We start from the raw sequence: 19,842 nt of genomic DNA, 5'->3' as shown, positions 1-19,842 counted from the left end.
GTGCCTATGCAGTGCACACAGGTGAAGTCCAGCGGGACAGTGGCCTGAGCGGCTGAGGGGGAACACTGCTGCTCTGGGCACTCACACGCAAGTCCTGTGCTAGGTCACCCCAGACGAGGGGCCTCCTGGCTAAAGGACACTTATCAGTTAACTAAGACGGCAAGGACTGTGGCCCATGGCTGACAAGCACTGGGCTCAACTCTTCCCGAAGTCTGGAGGTGGAGGACCATCTAGTGTCTGACCAAAGGGAGTGCAGCCTGAAGAGAGGTGCTGAGGCAGGGGCACCCTGAGACCAGCAGGCTTAAACAGGCAGGCAGATCTAAGCGGCCTGCCAGGGTGAGCGTGGCCAGCAGGGGGAGCAGCTGGGGAGCAGACCTGCATTTGCCCTTATCCCGAGTGTCACCCTCTCTGACCCTGCCTCTTGGACCTTGCCAGAGCAGCAGCCACGAAAAGAGCAATTACACACTCCCGCAGGCCTTCCCCAAGGAGGGACCCCAGAGAAAGAGCGCTGACAGCCCACGCTGGCCTGGGTCTGCAGTGCCCGCTGTGGGTGGCACTCAGGCCCGGGGAACCATGTAGGCAGGGGTGTGGGGTACACGATGGGCGCAGCAGAGAACTGAGCAGAGGGAAGGAAGGGAAGGAACATGGCCTGACTGACCTGGTCATCTGACACTTCCACACAGCGGATGGAGAATGGAGGCTTGAGGTAGGCAAATCCTAGGAGTGGCGGCCGGGAGCAGCTGGTCACGAACTGCAATACAAGGCGAGTCAGTGGGACAGTCGGGGAAGCCATGCCGGGCCCCTCTCCCTCTGTGGGCTGCTCACTGATCTCTCACTAGAACTCGGGGTGACAGGGAGATGCTGGCCCAACATGTACCCAGAACACATCACATATCTCAGGGTGCCACTCTGGAAACTGGCCCGCTGTGCAAGACCGATGGCGTGGAGGGCACTGGAGTGACAGCCCATTGACACAGGTCTCCTGTTCACATCACTGTTGGACACTGTAGCTGAAGACATCCCTCAGCTCCTGCTGTGCAGCACAGTTTAGAGCAGATCTCTACTGCACTGTCGTACAGGAAGCAGCAGGAACGGATCAGTGACATCTGTCCTCAGGGAGGACAGCAGTGGTGACATCCGAGGGGGCCTGGGTGAGCAGATGCTAGTGGTGCCCACGAGCCAAGGCCTGGAGCCAGTGAGTCCTAGCGTGGCTTGTACCCGTGACCTCGTGCATTGGTACACACTGGTGTCTTGCAGGTATGCAGCGCATCCTGTGGGCTGCGTCCGCAGGAGATTTGGCAGCAATCAGCATGCTGAGAAAAGCCAGGTTTATAAGCCAGAGAAGCTGTGGGGACCAAGGTGTGGGACCCTGGATGTGGGGCCTCTGGGCAGCCAGCCACCTTCTCAGCAGCATCCCAGCACCTCCTGGCGTTCTCCAAACACAGCCCTGCTTTTGCTTCAGATGCGCTCGCTCCGCTCTGCACACACCTGACCAAGCTGGAAACTCACAGGTCAGCCTGTGTGGGGAAGACCTAGGAAACCCCTGCTTCAACTCAGCAGGAACCAAACGCATGGTGTTTTCTAAGAGACAGAATTCCAAGTGTGGCTCCAAAATTCAGTAGCTAATGTTGTGTGGGTCAAAGACGACCACTTAGTGATGTTATAATAGGTAGACAGCTTTATGTGTCATGCTTCAAAAGCTTTTAGTAAGTCACTATGTTCCTGGGGCTGGAGAGATGGCTCAGTGGTTAAGGGAAGTGGTTGCTCTTCCAGGGGACCTGAGTTCGATTCCCAGTATCCAAATCAGGTTGCTCACAACTGCCTGTAATTCTAACTGGCTTCTGAGGGTACTCTCACACACACACAGCAGATACATATCAATAAAAATAAAATAAATCTTTAAAAAAGTTACCAGGCTGCCGCTCTGACAAGTTTAACTTTGCAGACGGGCTGGTCAGAGGGACGGGAAACGTCAGCTCTCGCTACATTTAAAAGCAACACGGTCATATCCTCTCGTGCAAGAACTTACACCTCCCTTGGCTGGCCCCGGAGCCTGTGCAGCCACAGAAGGCAGGTGAGTAACAGGTGCCGGTCTGGTGACAGGTGACCCAAGGCTCACCTGTTGCACAGGCAGGTGACTGATTGTTCAAGTGTGAACCACTTACACTGCTCTCTAGGAGGCAGACATGCAACCTCACAAGCAGCAGACTGCTCTTCCCCGGGCGGTGCACTGCTGGGAAAAGCAGCCTATGCGCCCAGAACCACTTGTTGCAACAGACGCTCCTGTGCCCTGGAGACCCGTGGACGAGTGGAGCCCGTGTGTACACTGGCTGGACTGGGGTGGGTGAAGGCTTCTTCAGCGGGAGGGAACTGAACTCAGGATGGCCAGCAAGGAAGACCAGCTGTTGGTTTGGTGGGTGAGACCACCACACTGTCTTCACAAAAGCGGTCACAAAAGAAGCTCACGTGTGTACGCTGGGTGTGATGGCACACATTTGTAATACCAGCATTCAGAGGTGGAGACAGAAGGATCGGGACTCTAAGGTCATGATTGGCTACAGGTTACACAGCAAATCTGAGACACATGAGACCCTGCCTGGAGAGAGGGAGGGCAGAGGAAGAGAGGGAGGGGGAGACAGGGAGAGACAGAGAAAGCATGCGAGCTAGCCAGGAGGCCTTAGGGCAAAGACTCCGGGGTGCTAAATGCACTCCTGGACTTTCCAGAGAGAAATCAGGCAGGTGGCAAAGTGACGATGTGTGTTAATGACAATCCACCCACATGACGCAGGGACAGGCATGTGTGTTACTCGGTATCCTATAAATGCCTACAACTCTGTGAGGTCAGTCATCAGAAACCAATGGCGCCCAGGGACACAGTGGACACACAAGTCTTCATCGACACTAGAGCAGCAGTTAACGGCACGTACCGTATCTGAGGAAGTACAAATAAGCCAGGCATGGAGGCCACACTTGGAATTCCAGTACTCAAGATGCTGAGGCAGGAGGACTGCCCTGAGTCTGGGGCAGACTAGGCTACAAAGTCCTGCCTGGGCTACACAGAGAGAACCTGACTCAACACCTGTGCTCGCTCAAAGCAACACACAGTGCTGTCAGCCTAGAGAGTTGTGTTTCCTCGGGACACTGTCTGTGTACGTGATGCGTTCACACCACTGAGAAACGGTACTGGGGGTGGTCCCTTTCGGACAAGAAACTATACTGGAGCAATATTTAGAACTGTCTGTATTTCTTTCTTTTTTTGGAGACAGGGTCTCTCTGAGTAGCCCTGGCTGTCCTGGAACTCACCATGTGGACCAAGCCGGCCTCTGCCTCCCGAGTGCTGGGAGTAAAGGCGTGTGTCACTATTTTCTTAAGGAATGAGACAGTATGAGGATGATGAGGTGGGGCACAGTGGCACACAGGACCCTGCTCCAGTGAGGAGCAGACCGCAGGCCAGGCCCCGTCTCTCCAGCCCCTCTGTTCCTCAGCCTTCAGCACAGGAGCGAGGCTATGCCGACACGTGTGGCCCTCAGTGTGAATTACAGAGCGGCCCGAGGACAGCACCAGTGTTCAGGAACGCATATGGAAGTTGTAAAGGAGATACCTTCAGGAACATGGCTCTCTCGTCGGGCGTGAAGTCGGAAGCCAGAATGTCCCAGAGCCAGATGATGACTCTGTGACTCCCATGAAAGCCTCCGTAGTACACCGTGTGCTTCCTGAAAGCAAGCAGAGGGGGCTCAGCAGTGTGCTGGCGTCATGGGTACGGGCAGGCCGGGGCTCAGCAGTGTGCTGGTGTCATGGGGACGGGCAGGCCGGGGCTCAGCAGTGTGCTGGCGTCATGGGTACGGGCAGGCCGCTGCTCAGCACTGCGCTGGCGTCATGGGTACGGGCAGGCCGCTGCTCAAGAGGGGGCTCAGCAGTGTGCTGGCGTCATGGGTACGGGCAGGCCGGGGCTCAGCAGTGTGCTGGTGTCATGGGGACGGGCAGGCCGGGGCTCAGCAGTGTGCTGGCGTCATGGGTACGGGCAGGCCGCTGCTCAGCACTGCGCTGGCGTCATGGGTACGGGCAGGCCGCTGCTCAGCACTGTGCTGGCGTCATGGGTACAGGCAGGCCGCTGCTCAGCACTGTGCTGGCGTCATGGGGACAGGCAGGGCGCTGCTCAGCACTGTGCTGGCGTCATGGGTACGGGCAGGCAGCTGCATCTACACAAGCTCACACGTCACGGCCTCATCCTTGGGAAGCTAACCGGGCAGTGGCTCCAGCACTGCTCTGCTGTAGCCTCAAAGAGCACCCAGTTCTCAGGGGGCTCCCAGAATGACTTGGTATTAGGAGCCCAGTGAGGGGAACACCTCTCCTAGATGGCCTGAGCATGTCACCCTTCCCTCCTCACTGCCCCTTACTTTAAATCTTCCAGATCGATCTCCGCATTGTCCCCGGAGATGAGACGCTGAAGCTCAGGGGTAGAGAACATTCGGATCCACTCGGGCTTAATAATAGAACGGAAGCCACTGATGAGAGCAGCTGCCTGGTTTTTGATTTGTGTGTGCATTCGAAAATGTGCCATCAGATGGATGTAGCTAATTCTGTTAACAAGAAAGAGAAACAATGGAACTAATAGTCTGGGGTAGGCTGCTGCCCAGTAGGCTAGGAGATAAACCTAACATTTTTGAACCATTTTTCAAAACACAAACCACACTCAAGCATCTATCAGAACAATGACGGCGATGCCCATGATGGAAGCTCCTAAGTCATACACACACTGTGGGGCCCCGTGACTGCACCAAGTGTCCAAGGCACAGCACCCAACAGAACGCCCTGGGATGACCCCCCATGTTCTCAGGAGTTAAAGAGCCACCTGCATAGGTGAGCCTCAGCTGATCACTCTCAAGGACACAACTTAGTGCTCCCACAACTTCACGTTCAAAGTTCCTCTAGAGCCTGTGGTGCTGGACGGGCCCCATGTTCTGGATTATTCCAGGGTCAACAGGGAGGTCAGATGTACCAACAGCGACAGGCAAAGGGTCTTCCGTTTGTGCTTTATGCTCCCCGAGCTGGCTTATCTACAGCCGCAGGCTGGCACTCCAGCAAGCCTGCTGGTGTCACTGCTGGGTGGGCAAACATGCCCAAGTACCCCGTTAAAAACTCCACGTCGTACTCGGGAGGAAGAAGCGGGCAATCTCTAAGTTCTAGGCCAGCCTGGTCTACAGAGTGCGTTCCAGGACAGCCAGGGAAACACAGAGAAAGTCTCAAAAAACAAACAAACAAAAACCCCGCCATGTTAAATATAGCCCAAATAATTCTGTTTTGCCCCACAATGCCCAGGCCAAAGTCACTGACCTTGAAAAATTTCTAGTTTAAAAGTCATTCAGCAACCAACATTATACATTAATACATTCAAATGAATTTTTTGACTATCTCCTCCTTCCATGTATTCTATGAAGCAGGTTACCAATACGTGTGTGTGTGTGTGTGTGTGTGTGTGTGTGTGTGTGTGTGTGTGTGTGTGCGCGCGCGCGCGCGCATGTTAGAGAGAAACAGAGAGAGGAACTTGAATACCCAGAAGCCTGGGGGTAAGCAGGCACTGCCGGGCCCCTGAGACAAGGGCATGATTGGGTATCCTTGTCATATTCTGAGGCTTCACCATAGGCCCGAGCTATGACACAAGTTTCCCTTAGACTTCACAGCAGGAACGAATCTTGTTCCAGCACAGCCCGCACAGACTCACCTCCCCGGCCTTTCAGCCTGTGTAGACTCATCTCCCCTGACCTTTTAGGCTGTGTGAACTCACTTTTTCTAACTGTTATTTGCACATATCACACACACACCATCACCCTTGGCCATAGCTCCCTGCGGGGTGGGCAGGATCTACAGGGCATGTCCCATATCTGCTGTCAAAAGTTTCACAACCCCTTGTATATCTCAAAAGCTGTTCTACACATTTCACACGCTGCCCTGCGAGGAACAGTCACAGGTCACTCACAGGCAGGACCAGGGCTCACCCTGCACCAAGACCCAAACCTCAGTCACCTCTTCTCTGCGGGCAGTGCTTTGTTTCAAGTTTTCAAACCAATGCCCCGTGGCTACAGGGCAACGCTGACATGTCTGGATTCTGCCGACCACTGTCCGACTGTTAAAGTTAAAACACAAAACTCCCCCAGCACACTGGCTACCAGACTAGCTGACCCCAGAGGAACAAGGTGCAGGGGGCTGTACTGGGACCAGTCGACTCACAGGAACAGTTCAAATCCCGAGCAGGGGTGGCAGACAGCCGACGAGAGGCCCAACGCCCCTCCTCCTGCCACGTTCTACCCCTCACTAGGCCGGCTGGCCTGGGTGCAGACCAGGGGTTTGTTCCTGGGGTCAAAGGACTGACACCCAGGACAGATCACTAGAACCGCATTGTCTGTGACGGGAGCTGCTGTCTCAGCGCTTCCTTCAACCCACCACCACGCGCACATCTGCCACATCTGCACTCACACTGTCTTCCGGAGAACAGCCACAAACAGTCACTCTCAAGTGTCCCTGCTCACTCGCCTGCTGCCCTCAGGACAGCACGCCCACGCTGCTCAGGCTCCAGCCCTCAGCGGGGCTTTCACTACATTCCTAAGAACAGCGGCCGGTGCCTCTGACCGTCCAAGTGCTTCGGCGAAGACTAAACCGTCCACTCTTATTTTGCAAATTGAATTTAATACAATTCCAGCCTAAGAACTACAACCAGAAAATTCCATTATGATATTTATGGACTCTTTCCATCTCAATCTATCTTAATAAATTCTCAGCATAGCTCCGGAGAGCCAGAATGAAGTCTTTTCAAGTGCTGACCTTAACCGTCTAATTGTTATACTCACTTATTTTCATTGGTAACAGGAATGGTCTTCCCTCCAGGAACCAGCTCATGGCAGACAAGCTGGGGGAGAAGACAGGAGTAATTACCAGAGAGAGTTCTAACAGGGAACATGAAAGGCCCGGCACAAACGACCACGGTAATGACGGAGTTAAGATGCCAGGCTTGAGAGCGATCATTTTTTTTTTTTTTTTTTTTTTTTGGTTTTCCGAGACAGGGTTTCTCTGTGTAGCTTTGCGCCTTTCCTGGGACTCACTTGGTAGCCCAGGCTGGCCTCGAACTCACAGAGATCCGCCTGGCTCTGCCTCCCGAGTGCTGGGATTAAAGGCGTGCGCCACCACCGCCCGGCGCGATCATTTTTTTACAAAACCCCGGGGCCAAAACACCACCAAGCAGGCCTCATGTGACCAACAGGAAAGGTTTCTCATCTAATCCTTGTCCACACGTGTGCACTAAGGGTGCTGGAAGCCACACAAGGACCTGTGCTAGTTAGTGCTAAGGGCAGGAGTGGGGTGTGAACATCCCCACGTGGGAATACTGCACGGCCACCTAAAAAATGTGGTAAGAGCGTGGACTTAGTGGGGGAAAGATTATATTCCAGGAGACATAGTATCATCTCTGCCACACGCACACACACACGCACACACACATGTACACATATGCACGCACGCACACTCACTCACTCACACATGTGCGTGAGTCTGAAAGCCACAGGGCACACGTTACAAGAGCACACTCCACACACAGGTGTTGCCGATGCTCTAGAGACCGAATAAGCTCTGAGGTGACACAGGCCGAGTCTGAGAAGCCAGCTCTGTACCAACGCGCTCCTGGTTTCTCCAGAGCAGCCCTCAGGCTCCGCGGACAGAGAGCCTCCCGCAGGGACACAGAGAAGGGGCAGAGGACATGGAGAGTCGTGCCAGTAACCGTGACAGAAATGGCTTCCGCCTGCCTGACTCGGGCGTTTTCTTCTCTGCTCCTGATGACAGTGTGACAAGGATCTGACTTCCCTAGAGGAGCTTCACCTCAGGTGCTGTCCTTCCACATCACGTCAGAAACCGCCATCTCTATGGCCGGTCCTCAGCACGGATTTCCAAACTGAGGCTCACAGCTTGTCAACTACAACAGGAAGGCGGGGTGGAGGCAGACACTGCCTCAAGTCCCAAGACGAGACGCAGGCAAAGCCCAGGCTCTGAGGGGCTGGCTGAGGTGAGCATGCAAAGGCCAGGCTGGCAGAGAAGAACAGGAAACGCTCCCTCCTGGCCAGGTGACAGACAGACCCTCAGTGGGCAGATTTCTGAGGGAAGTCCCATGAACCGGCAGGTCCCAACACCGGAAGCAGCCTGCCAGATCAGCCTACATACCTGCCCCATGACATCTTCGTCGTAAGACAGTGTGAGCCCGAGGTCAGCGATGTCTCCATCATAGCGCTAAGGGAGCAGAGAGAAAGCAGTGGGCTTGTGTGGGCGGAGGTCTTCCCGCCTTGCGAGGCCAGGGACAGCTGCGCTGCCCACCTTCAGGCAGAGGCCGCTCCTCATGAGGACGGAGGAGGCCGTGAGAGGGGTCAGAGGGGAGGGCTGGGGCTGTTCCAGGTCTCAGGGACTGGAAAGGTGGAACCTAGCCGGTGCTGGCTGTGGATTCACCCGCCACTCAGCACTGACCTTGATGGAGGTAAGGTTTTTATAAAACTCTGAGTCCAGCGAAGGGAGCTCATCCACGGAGCTATAGAAGATGCTGTGGTGGTGCCCGAGCATCTGGCTTAGGAAGAAGGAAGCGAAGGGCACGTCCACCACGATCCCCTGCAAGAGCGAGGAGGGTGGGGACTCAGGCACCAGCCAGGGCACCTTGGGCTGCGGGGCAGCCCGAGGGCGCCAGGGGTGTCTCTTTAGTCTGGAGCTGTCCTTCCCCGCCACCTAAGAAACGTCCTGGGGGTGGGGGTCCTGGAGAGCAACGGTCTTGGGCACAGGCCCCGGAGCCATGTAGCGCAGGGATGAGGCTTCTGCTCAGCTACTCGGGCGGTGCCACAACCTGGGTGTCGATGGATGGGCACCAGGAGCTGTGAGGGACTCCCCCGAGGCCTGAGGAAACCCCACTACCTCGACCCCACGAGCCCAAGGAGCAGAAGCCAACAGTCCTGAGACGCGGACCTAGGGCCAGGTCCGGCCCTCCCCGCGGATGACAACCCAGTCACGCAGCTCCTCCTACCCCACTTTCCCAGAGAAGTGCCCGGCTCAGGGGAAGGTAAGGCAGGTACCCGCTACACTGCTGGCCACACCCACGCTCTCGGCCCTAGATTGCTAACTCCCAGGGACTTCCACCTCCTGAAGTTTCCACGCACGTGACAGGTTCAGCACTGGGCTGGGGGTGTCAGCAGCAGAGAGTACTGACTAGGCGTGGGAGCTCTAGGTCCCACCACAAACAAACCACTCACACGCCACCTCTCATGTATCACTGCATGGCTCTGCTGCTGTTGTTTTGTTTCTGGTTTTTCAAGACAGTCCTTTTTTGTTTTTGTTTTTCTCTGTGTAGCCCTGGCTGTCCTGGAACTCACTCTGTAGACCAGGCTGGCCTCGAACTCACAGAGATCCACCCGTCTCTGCCTCCCAAGTGCTGGGATTAAAGGTGTGCGCCACCACCACCTCCGACACGTGTTTTTCTTCTTTTGCAGACAGGGTCTTGCTACCTATCCCAGACTGGGATTACAGGGTGCGCCACCATGCCCGCCTCTCAGGCGGCACTTTGCGCTTGTCCACACTCTGAGTGCCTACCTCATACACAGCCTTCCCCAGCATCTTCCCCACAAACTCGAAGAGCTGCAGGTAATTCTCATGGATGTAGGATGTGGGTGAGGGGTACAGCCTCTCATCTCCGCTGGTTGTCTGCCAGGAGGAAGGACAGGGAGAGGTGGAAGTTAAGGGGCCGTCCTCACTCCACATTGGTTCCCTGTGTCTGGCGGCTGCCAAGCCCACCGGTGCCTCCTTAATCACCTTGAACAGATTGAGTGCTGGGTCAAACACCCTCTTGATGATCTCCTCCAAAAACTCCTTAAAGACACCGTCCTGGTCGATGCCCGCTTCATCCACCCCAAGGTCATTGACGAACTTCACTCGGATCACACCTTTCATGGCATGCTGGGAAAGCTGCCGGAGCTGTTCGTAGCCATCCTACCAAGACAGAGTTCTAACCATGAGGAGTGCAGCTTCAGCAAACCCAGGAGTCTAAACGTGCAAGTCAGGACATCAGCCCATGGGACGATTCATTCGATGGCTACGACGTGTCACTCCTTGACATGCGGAGACTGCCCTCAGGAGGACACAGAGAGAATTAGAAAGAGTTGTGCTACCTCTGGGCCATCAGAGGCGGAGGACACGGGGACAAGATGGATCTCTCTCTCCCTTCTTTAATGCTGGGAGTATCTTTCAGCTCATGGGCAGTCAGACCTACATGACATTATAAAACGAAAACCCCGGGTCCTGGTGCTGAGGGTAACTGTTAGGAGGGGGCTGGGGAAGTCAGAGCAATTGGGCCGCCTTTCTGAACTAGAAAGACCCCCCGGCAGCAGAAATACGGTAGCAGAAGGCAGGCAGGACAGAGTCCAGGTGCAGCAGTGATGCTGGGTCTGTAGGAGGGTCATCAGTGGCGGGAGAGGTCTGAGTTTTGCTGGACTGTGGTCAGCTCCCTCAAAACACAGCCATTTGAGAGGTGTGGCTCTGGCAGAGTGCGTGGGAAAGTGAGCTTAGTCCATGTCAGGCCCTGGGTGTGAGCCAAGCTCTGGAAACCAAGAACAGTAACTGCAGATAATGAGAGCACATCTCCCATTCAGAACTCCACACGCACGTTCCAAGTCTACTAAAACACACGTGCTGGCTAGTTTTATGTCACCTGAGAGGAAGGAACCTCAGCGGAGAAAAGACTTCCCTAAGGTCTGGCTGTAGGCAAGCCTGTAGGCGATTTCCTTAATTAGTGATGGGTGGGGGCAGCCCTGGCTGGCGGTCCTGGGGGCTCTAAGAAAGCAGTTGAGCAGGGCTGTGGGGAGCAAGCCAGTGAGCAGCGCTCCTGCTCCTCTGTGGCCTCTGTGACTGCTGCTGCCTCCAACTTCCTGCCCAGTTGAGCTCCTGCCTTGGCCTTCCTTAATGGAGTGCGGTTCAGGGTGTGCGAGCCAAATAAAGCCTTGCTCTCTCTCCAACTGGCTTTTGGTCAGGGTTTCACCACAGCAGCAGGGACCTGCCTAAGGCAGAGGCCTCCGGTTCTCATCTGAACAAGTTTTCCTGGCATCTGACTGTTAGTGGTGTCGGGTGCTGGGGTTTCTGTCCTGGAGCAGCACTGTCACAGTTAGCCGACGTGACACAGACCACACCCACGGCACCTGTCATCCAGCCATGTGCTGTCCTGGTCGACTCTGACACACAGCCAGAGAACAACCCGGCAGCACAGGAGCCCTGTTTGGGGTACCCTCGCTGCCTTTCTGTCATGCTTAGTGACACAGAAATCCCTCCTGTGGTGTCTCTGCCTCTTGGCAGAGGTTCTCTTAGGTTGGTGAGCCATAGTCCCCGGGCACCTGTGGGAACAGGAAGCCAGCTGTGGGCGCACACATGTGAAAAGTAAGCATACACACTCAGGAGGCTGAGGCAGAATCGCTGTGAGTAGGAGACCAGCCTGAGTTACAGAGGAGCCCAGGCCTGGAAACCAAACCAACCCACCCGACCTGAGAACAGTTAAGATGAACCGGAGTGAGCTGCTGGGCGACGGCGGCGGCACTCAACACCATGAACCGGCACTTGGGCAGGACCCGGAGGACGGGCAGAGGGCTCCAGCATGCTCCTGGTACCTGACGACTTTTCTGTTCTGTCTGCAGGTGTGGATTTGGGGCTTTAATGGGGTGGTACACGTGACCTTCTGAGCCAGCACGTGAGGGTGCTCAAGTGATGGAGACTCATTCCTGCTTGATCTGAGCCACACCACCCTCTTCAAGAGGTTGTAAGAGGAATGTGCCACCTGCCTCCTCTGATGAACCCCTGCCCTGTGGGCACTGCTGTGGTTACGTGAGGATCACACACATGCTTCACAGGATGGAGTCAGTGTCCACCATGCTGAAGTGGAGGATGGTGAGCCAGGTCTGTCAGGCCAGGCTGTCACGAGTACCAGAGGGGGCTAGATTCAAAGTCTAGGTTTACGTGGCCTCGATTCTGCCTTTGACAGGGCAAGGGGTGAGGGGCAAGGGCTGCATAAGAGCATGTCTGAGCTTCCCCCGTCCTGACTAATGATAGTTGACCTGAAGAAGGGTTGTTTGTGCAGGATGGTTGGTAAAATCGACCAGAACCGTGGCCTCACGTCCACGCCAGGAGGGCGCCAGGGTCCAGAACAGTGAGGTATCAGCTTCCTGACGTCCCCTGTGTCCACAGCAAGAAAAGGCCTTGGGTACCCAGACCCCAGGCTCATGAGAGCTGGGGTGGTGGAGTAAATGACCCTTTCACGTTTTAAGTCAGGTAGGTTCACCACAAAGTATGCTCTCATGGAAGGCAAGGAGGAAAGCGGGCTTTCCTAAGTTAGACTGTCTCCTGTGACCCCTGAGGGGCTTCAGCCCTGCAGAGCTGGTGCCAGGTAACCCCCTTCAGCAGTGGCACTTGAGGGAGGAGCCAAGGAGCCCCACCCTCAGCACACAGCACAGCACAGGCCACACCTCCTGAGTTTTCCAGGAGGTGGGTGCCGGCCCTAGCTGATGGGGGAGGGTTGAGACCCCAGAGACTGGCAGCTACACCCAGTTCTGATGAGGAAAGTGCTGGAGACACTGTTAACACAGACAAGCTTTAGAGGAAAGCAGAGGCTACTTGGTGGCCACAACTCGGCCCTCGAGGCACCTCACAAAATTTAATTAGTTCACAATGTAGCAGATCTGAAGCTTTACATAAGACCCTCCTGAACTTAGGGGTCTTCTCTTAAAATTCAAAGTCCTCTGGAACTCACATGTTACAGGATATTTGATTACACTTTGAACCCCGAGACTGCCTTATTACTGGAAAACTCTGTTTCCAGTTGTGGTGTGGCTCAGCCTAGCACACACCTTTATTTAACCCAGGGCTTTCTGTTTACTGTAAACAGAATTAGATAAAGTCAGCCATAGGTCAAGAGGCACAGCAAGCAACCAGCTGACAGGAAGTGACCACCACAGAGAGCAAGAGGGAGTCAGGGGGATGGAGAGGTGCACAGGAGGTAGAGGGGAGGGATGATCAGTTTGAGGAGTTTTGTTTGGGACGGTGGAGGGGAAAGTTTTTTCAGGGATGTCGGCTGAGGAGGAAGGTCAGCAGGGTGCTTTCTCTGCCTCTCTGAGCTCGCAGGCTTTCCCCCCAGCATCTGGCTCCTGAGTCTATTGGTAAATCGAATGATTGAGATTTAGATAAAAACAACACTCACATGTCCACATGGCAAGTCAAGAGACACTGAGCAGATGTGTGTCTTTGGGGTGACTGACATGCCACCCTCTTGCCCACCCATTTCCCCGACACCGAAGCCAGATGTCAGCTAACATCTTAGTTGACGTCAGCTAAGAGCGGCCGCTGCCTGGCGGAGGCTGACAGCTGAGAGGACCACGTCTGAGGGCACCGCCTGCAACAGTGGAGCGGAGGGTCTTTTTCCTCGTGTAGCACACAGACCAATGCTCACACCCAGCCACACAGCCAGCCAAGCCTGCTCGTACATGACCTTATTTCTGTTGCTGGGTCAGTGCTGGGGATGGTACCTAGGGCCTCACGGATGCTAGGCGGGTGTTCTACCACTAAGCCACCCCCTCTTGAGCCGTACCTTTAAGAAGGTGAGAACACCAACTGTTGTACACGCTACTGTTTGGACAGCTCCTGAGAACCACAAGTCCCGGGAGCTAAAACATCCAGTAACAGGGGCATAAATGGCACTCATGCTGCCAGCGAGGCTGCTGGGCCACAGCCACGCGGGTGGCTGGTGACGTGGCCGCCACGCACAGGCAGAAAACGCAGGCGAGGAAGTATGGACAGCACAGACAAAGGTCTGAGGACATGACAAGTGAGTCGAGTTCAGCCCACTAAGAAGGAAGACTTGATCGGGCGGCGGTGACGCACGCCTTTGATCCCAACACTCAGGAGGCAGAGCAGAGGCAGGTGGATCTCTGTGAGTTCTAGGCCAGCCTGGTCTACAGTGTGAGTTCTAGGACAGCCAGGGCTACACAGAGAAACCCTGTCTGGAAAAGACAAACAACAACAACAGCAACAAACCCCAAAGTCAGACTGTGGCTTGTCACCAACACTGTTGGCAGACACACAGGAACAGACAGACAGCATACAGCCCTTCAGCAGTGCCCTAGCGATACAGTCAGGAGGTTTAAACCTCTGCTTTACAGAGGACACGCCTGGTGGCAGCCTTCCAGACTTTCCGCTCACCTCAAAACACATCAAGACACCGTGAAAATGTGACCCAGAGGCTACGTGCTTAAGGACAGGGCACCCACTTCTAACTTGTGAAGTAGCCACATGGAGCGGCAACCCTGGACAAGGTGTGGATTAGAGGTGACAGTGCTTGAATCTCCTGTTGTATCTACAGGCCTGAGCACTGCCATGAGAGAATTTATATGACCCAGGCAGGGTAATGCCTGCACCGCATCCTCAAAACCAAGGCTGGGGACAGGCTGGCCAGGACAACGGAGTCAGCACAGACCTGAGGAAGGAAGAGCGCTCACTGCACTGAGCTCTTGACCTTGTCTCACAGAGGTGTTAGGAGTCTGTTTTCCCAGGGGCCCTCACAGGGCAAAGGAAGTCACTGAAGACCCTCAGCACTGAGCACACGCTAGACTGAGCAGCTACTCTGCAGCTGACTGGCTAAACGTCCCTTCCTGTTCTAAGAGCCTCATTCTGAGTTTTCATACCAGAGCGTGACAAGAGGGTCTGGAAGCAGCAGGCACCCACCAGATCCACCCGACAGAGCACTCTTCGCTGGAGGTGGCCACTCACCTCCAACATCCGGGACCTTCGGATAGTGATGTGCGTGACGTGAGGGGAGGCAGAGCTGGTTTCCACAAGCCCCAGCTTCTCCTTCTCCTTGGTAACCATGTTTCGGAACAGGAGAACTCTCTGAAATGAGCAAAAGTGGACCAGAAACGGTTAACAACTAATGCCAAACCAAACCAAACCAAACCAAACCAAAATCCACCCTACAAAATGACCACCACTCAAGTCAACGGAGACGGGATGAGAACAGGACGCCCTGTGTGCTGTAGTGCAGAGGCGTCCTGTGAGAACAGTGAGCATTCCCCAAAGAACCTCTGGGAACTAGAAACAGAGCTAACCCTGCACAGAGACAGGCCCCTTTCAGAGAAAGATGCCAGGCCACAGCTGGAGTCCAGCTAGGACCGGTCCAATCAAAACTCATTCTCACATTGTCAGTAGCCATCTCAGAAGCCCAGGGCACAGCCAGTCACACGGGCTGCTTTCAATAGATGTGCCTGCTCTAAGGGAAATCAATACTATGAACTTTAGACACAAAAACTATTCGAAGGCAATCTTTCCCACTGTCAGATATAAAAATGAGCCTACAGTGTAAAGATCCTTGGCCTTTCTGTCTGTATCCCGTGTCCTCAGACCTGCCCGAGCAGGTTTCCGGTCAGCACTCAGAGAGAACCTATCTCCTCAGCCCCAGGATTCTGACAGGTACCTTTATTTTATTTAAGAGACTCAGGTCTTTATGTTACTCAGGCTGGTCTCTCCTGGTCTCAAGGCATCCTCTCAGCTTCCCAAGCGGCCCGGAGCAAGTGCACAGGCCACTGAGCCCAGCCAAAGGCCTTTCAGTAAGTACCGAGAACACAGGCCTTGTGGCACCACAGGCACAGGGACCACGGCATCCCAGTGAGGGGAGCTGATGAGCACATGTACCAGCCACAGCTGTACTTTCAAACATGGAGCTGGGGCTGAAGAGAGGGCTCAGCTCTTAAGAGCACTTGTTACTCTCAGAGGACCCAGGTCTGGTTCTCAGCACCTACATGGAACCAGCTTAGATGGATGTCCACAAAACAAGTGCAATTCTATCCAGCAGTAAAGAAGGGTGCAATCACATCATCTGCAGGAAAATGGGTAGGCGTGGGGACCATCATGCCAAGGGAACTCGGCCAGATGGAGACAAAGGTATTTTCTTCCACACATGGAGTCTAGATTTAAATATATACGCAGGAGGTGCAGGATGGGGAAGAGGGAAAGAGGAGGTTCAGAGGGAGGGAGGGGAAAATAGCTAAGCCTGATAAAAACAGTAATAATGACCCTCCATTTCACTTCATCCTTGCAGTACCTCTATCAAGGAAAAACAGTCCTTAAGAGAAAAAGCAATTGCCAGTGGCTTCCAAGACAACACAGGTACTCAGTGGAAGGACTGCCCCTCCATAATGTACCCGGAAGTAAGAAAAGGACCATGTTCCACATCCCATCCGAAGTTCTGAGGGTTCCAAGATCATGAGGGAGGGAGCAGACAGAGGAGGGCCCAGTGGCCCGCTCCCACCTCTCCCTTCCTCAGCAGCTGGAGAAACAGTATTTAAGTCATGTGGGGCTATAATTCAACTGTTCAGTAGGGCCACCTGTGAAGTGTGGATAGCAACCGTTCCCAGAAGTGGAGCTGCAGATACAGGGGATTATGGGAGTGCTACGGGCCTCTCAGAATCATAGGCAGTCTGAACTGGGTTCTAGATTTCCATGGTGCATGAAGGAGGGTCAAGGCAACCTTATCCACCATTTAAGAGACTGGGAAGCCTCAGTGACCCAGCAGACACCTAAGTGAAGACCATTCTCTCCAGGACAGTGGGACCAAGTTCAAGCCAGAGTTCACTCACAGGTCACCTCCCCACTTCACAGCTACCTACCCTACCTCACATGCCACCCTGCCCTGCAGAAAATGGAAGACTCACAAGGCAGATGGTAGCCACTGTGAATCTTAGGAGATTCAACCTCAGATTGGAGACACTACCTTTTGGGGGCTGTTCAAAGTCGGAGGGCAGACATTACCGAGCAGCAGGCAGTTACCGGTGAGGAGGACTGCACCATCCCTTAGAACATGGCACAGGATGGCTGGCTTTGCCAGGCCGTGCAGTTTCTAGCAGAGGTGTGCGTGCATGCACATGCATTTGTGTGAGTGTGTGTGTGCGTGTGTGGTCTCCCAGGGATGGCACACTTGACTGGGTAATCTCCAGGAGGTGCCCTCATTCCTAAGGGCCTGTCAATGAAGCAGGAGTGTAAGCAGGCACGTCCCTGGCTCGGGCGGAATGAACAGTGACTCCAAGTGTTCAAATCAGTCAGAGAGCAGCGAGAACTCAGTATCTCTAAGAGTGAGGATTACCAACACTTCATTTTCACTCTTTTCTAAATATGTATCTATTGGGGGAGGAAAGAAGGGAGGCCTTTTCTGAGGGGGGCATGGTACTGTCCCAGTGTCCAGCACATCCCGGATGCTCCTACCAGAGTGCCTGACCCTTCCCAAGGCCTGCGCACGCCCCAGGAAGTGACCGCACATCCTTGCTTTCCTTCCTTTTCTCTTCTGTGCTCTCTGATGAACCCCTGAGCACACACACACACACACACACACACACACACACACACACACACCTGCCCAGCAGACAGACCCCTGTTGCCCACCTCCTCCTGCTGCTCACAGACCTGCCTTTGTCTAGCTCCCTAAGCTGGGGTGGCTCTCCCAGCCAGAGACCCCGCTTCCACCTCCAGCCCTTCTTGCTGGCGAGTGTGCCTTGTGGACTCGGTCACCTTTCTCCTCTGGCTTGACTGCTCTGGCCAGTCCCCACATCATGGCCAGAGCCATCTTTCTGAAGCACAGCTCTGAGCAGGGCCTCTGTTCTGGACCAGCCTCAGGAGACCAGCCGTGCTTCACAAGGCTCTGGCTTCATTTCCAACCCCATCCTTCATACTCTCTCTTGTCCCAGCCTTGAAGCCCGACCCCACTTCTCTGAGTTGAACGTATCATTTTTATCATTTCTGAGTTATAGCAGAGTGAATATCCCACTTTTCATGAATTAGAAAATACTTACTGATTAGATGCAGGGAAATCTAAGTTAAAAAGTTACTTTAGCCGGGCGGTGGTGGCGCACGCCTTTAATCCCAGCACTCGGGAGGCAGAGGCAGGCGGATCTCTGTGAGTTCGAGGCCAGCCTGGTCTCCAAAGCGAGTACCAGGAAAGGCGCAAAGCTACACAGAGAAACCCTGTCTCGAAAAACCAAAAAAAAAAAAAAAAAAAAAAAGTTACTTTAACTCTCACACAGTGGATCTAAAAGTTCATATAACAATTTTATGCAAATCTAAACTGAAATCCAAGCAATGAGAGAGTGCATCAGTGGGACATCGTTGACAATTTTCTTTGTTTTTATGAGACAGGGTTTCTCTGTGTAGTTTTGGTGCCTGTCCTGGATCTCACTCTGTAGACCAGGCTGGCCTCGAACTCACAGAGATCCGCCTGGCTCTGCCTCCCGAGTGCTGGGATTAAAGGTGTGCGCCACCGCCGCCTGGCTGACTTTTTTAATTGAAGTTATTTTTCACTTAAAAAATCAACTAATGACTTGGTTCGTGCGTGCAGGTGATTGTGTGGGTGCCTGCCATGCCGCTGTGTGGAGGTCAGAGGGCAATCTGCTGGAGTTAGTGTTTTCCTGCCACCATGTGGGAGCCCTCTCTTGACCCCTTTTCCTCCCTGAGGGCTCCATGAGGTCCGCGTGCTGCGATTTAACACAGCACACACCTCACGTCACCTGACGTCACCCCGCCTCCTCTGTCTGCTCCCCCGTACACAGCGCAAGGTGCCTGAGTAAGAAAGGCCATTACTGTGTGCAGGACGAGTGACGCCGCACAGCCATTTCCACTCACAATGGGAAGGAGCCAGAAACAGCACAGGGACAGAAGGTACCGAATCGACTCACGTTCTTGTGAGGAACAACATGGGGGATGTGCTGCAGGACCAGCTGAGCCCTCTTGCGGTCCTTGTCGAGCTCCTGGAAGAGCACGCCAGGCTTGAGATCCCTTCAGGAGAGACACAGGAGTGGTCACCAAAACCAGAAAAGCCTGTTCTAGGGCAGGGCTGGCAGTGCAGGGCGCGAGGCCAAGCGTGGCGGCCGCCCGCCCGCCCGCCCGCTCGTGGACATCTTATGGGCACACAGCCACACCTGCTCGTCCTACGTGCATGGGCTGTGGCTGTCTGGACGTCCCCAGAGCAGCGGGAATGGCTAGGGCAGAGCTGTCTGGCCCACAGAGCCCTTTCCGGCAGGGTTTGTGAGGCCCTGCTCAGGGGTCACAACTGTGACAGGTCACTGACAGGAATGCTCTTGACTTCAGCTGCTGTCACAGGGCTCCCCAGCCCACCTCCCCAAACCGGGAAGCAGTTTTCACTCGGTAATTCTGCTGATAAATGTAACTATCAGATCAGTCGAGAGAACCTCTCTTCCTAGCCTACATGAGACAGCCGCTGTGACCTGTCACCTTCAACTGACTGGAATGACATTGGTGGAGCAGAAGGGACTGCTCCGCGACACACCCAGACAGGTGCTTCACAGAACAGCAGCTCTCTCCACAGACAAACGGACGGGGTGCAAGAGAAGAGAAGGCTCGTCGCCCCAAGAGCGCATGCCAAGCAGCTGGCCAGCTGCGCTGCAGGCGTGAGGGAGGACCCGGGCTTCACCAGCCCTTCCCCGCCCCGTGCTCACTTTCGCAGCCAGTGGTCCTCAGGAGCGAAGCGCCTTCGGCAGTCTCGCTCATACAGCACCATGAGCCATCCGTGGACGGACTGGAACAGCTCCAGGGTCTCACCCTTGGCGGTCTCTGTGCGGCAAACAGGAGGGGTCAGAGCTGGAGGGCAGCGCTCAGCGTGGCGCTCTGGTACTCTGCTCCAGTGGAACCACAGGCTCTTCGGGACTGTTCTAAATGTCCCTAGGGCCTGGGTACCTTCTGGGGAGCCCCTCACGCTGCACCCCAAGAATGCACCTTCCAAAGGTCCTTCTCCTC

At 54.7% G+C, this 19,842-nt stretch overlaps 1 protein-coding gene across 3 annotated transcripts in view; it reads right to left on the bottom strand.

Annotated features, from left to right (window-relative positions):
- The window catches only part of Ube3b (ubiquitin protein ligase E3B), a 48,082-nt gene that overhangs the window by 1,864 nt on the left and 26,376 nt on the right, over positions 1–19,842 (bottom strand). For 2 of the 3 annotated variants that reach the window (XM_052755073.1, XM_052755074.1), the window contains 11 exons: positions 19,545–19,659; positions 18,765–18,864; positions 14,818–14,937; positions 9,829–10,005; positions 9,610–9,720; positions 8,503–8,640; positions 8,206–8,271; positions 6,846–6,904; positions 4,398–4,580; positions 3,602–3,713; positions 659–751 (listed from right to left, as the gene is read on the bottom strand). In XM_052755073.1, coding sequence (XP_052611033.1) covers positions 659–751; positions 3,602–3,713; positions 4,398–4,580; positions 6,846–6,904; positions 8,206–8,271; positions 8,503–8,640; positions 9,610–9,720; positions 9,829–10,005; positions 14,818–14,937; positions 18,765–18,864; positions 19,545–19,659 — 1,274 coding nt within the window. Of the gene's footprint in view, positions 1–658; positions 752–3,601; positions 3,714–4,397; positions 4,581–6,845; positions 6,905–7,586; positions 7,961–8,205; positions 8,272–8,502; positions 8,641–9,609; positions 9,721–9,828; positions 10,006–14,817; positions 14,938–18,764; positions 18,865–19,544; positions 19,660–19,842 lie in introns of those variants that run through there. The other variant, XM_052755075.1, reaches the window with a different exon arrangement.

Source organism: Peromyscus californicus, unplaced genomic scaffold, assembly GCF_007827085.1.
Source record: "Peromyscus californicus insignis strain IS unplaced genomic scaffold, ASM782708v3 Scaffold_2__1_contigs__length_46816999, whole genome shotgun sequence".
NCBI classification, from domain to species: domain Eukaryota; kingdom Metazoa; phylum Chordata; class Mammalia; order Rodentia; family Cricetidae; genus Peromyscus; species Peromyscus californicus.
Note: the sequence above shows the minus strand (reverse complement) of the source record. Positions and strands in the feature narration are given on the sequence as shown.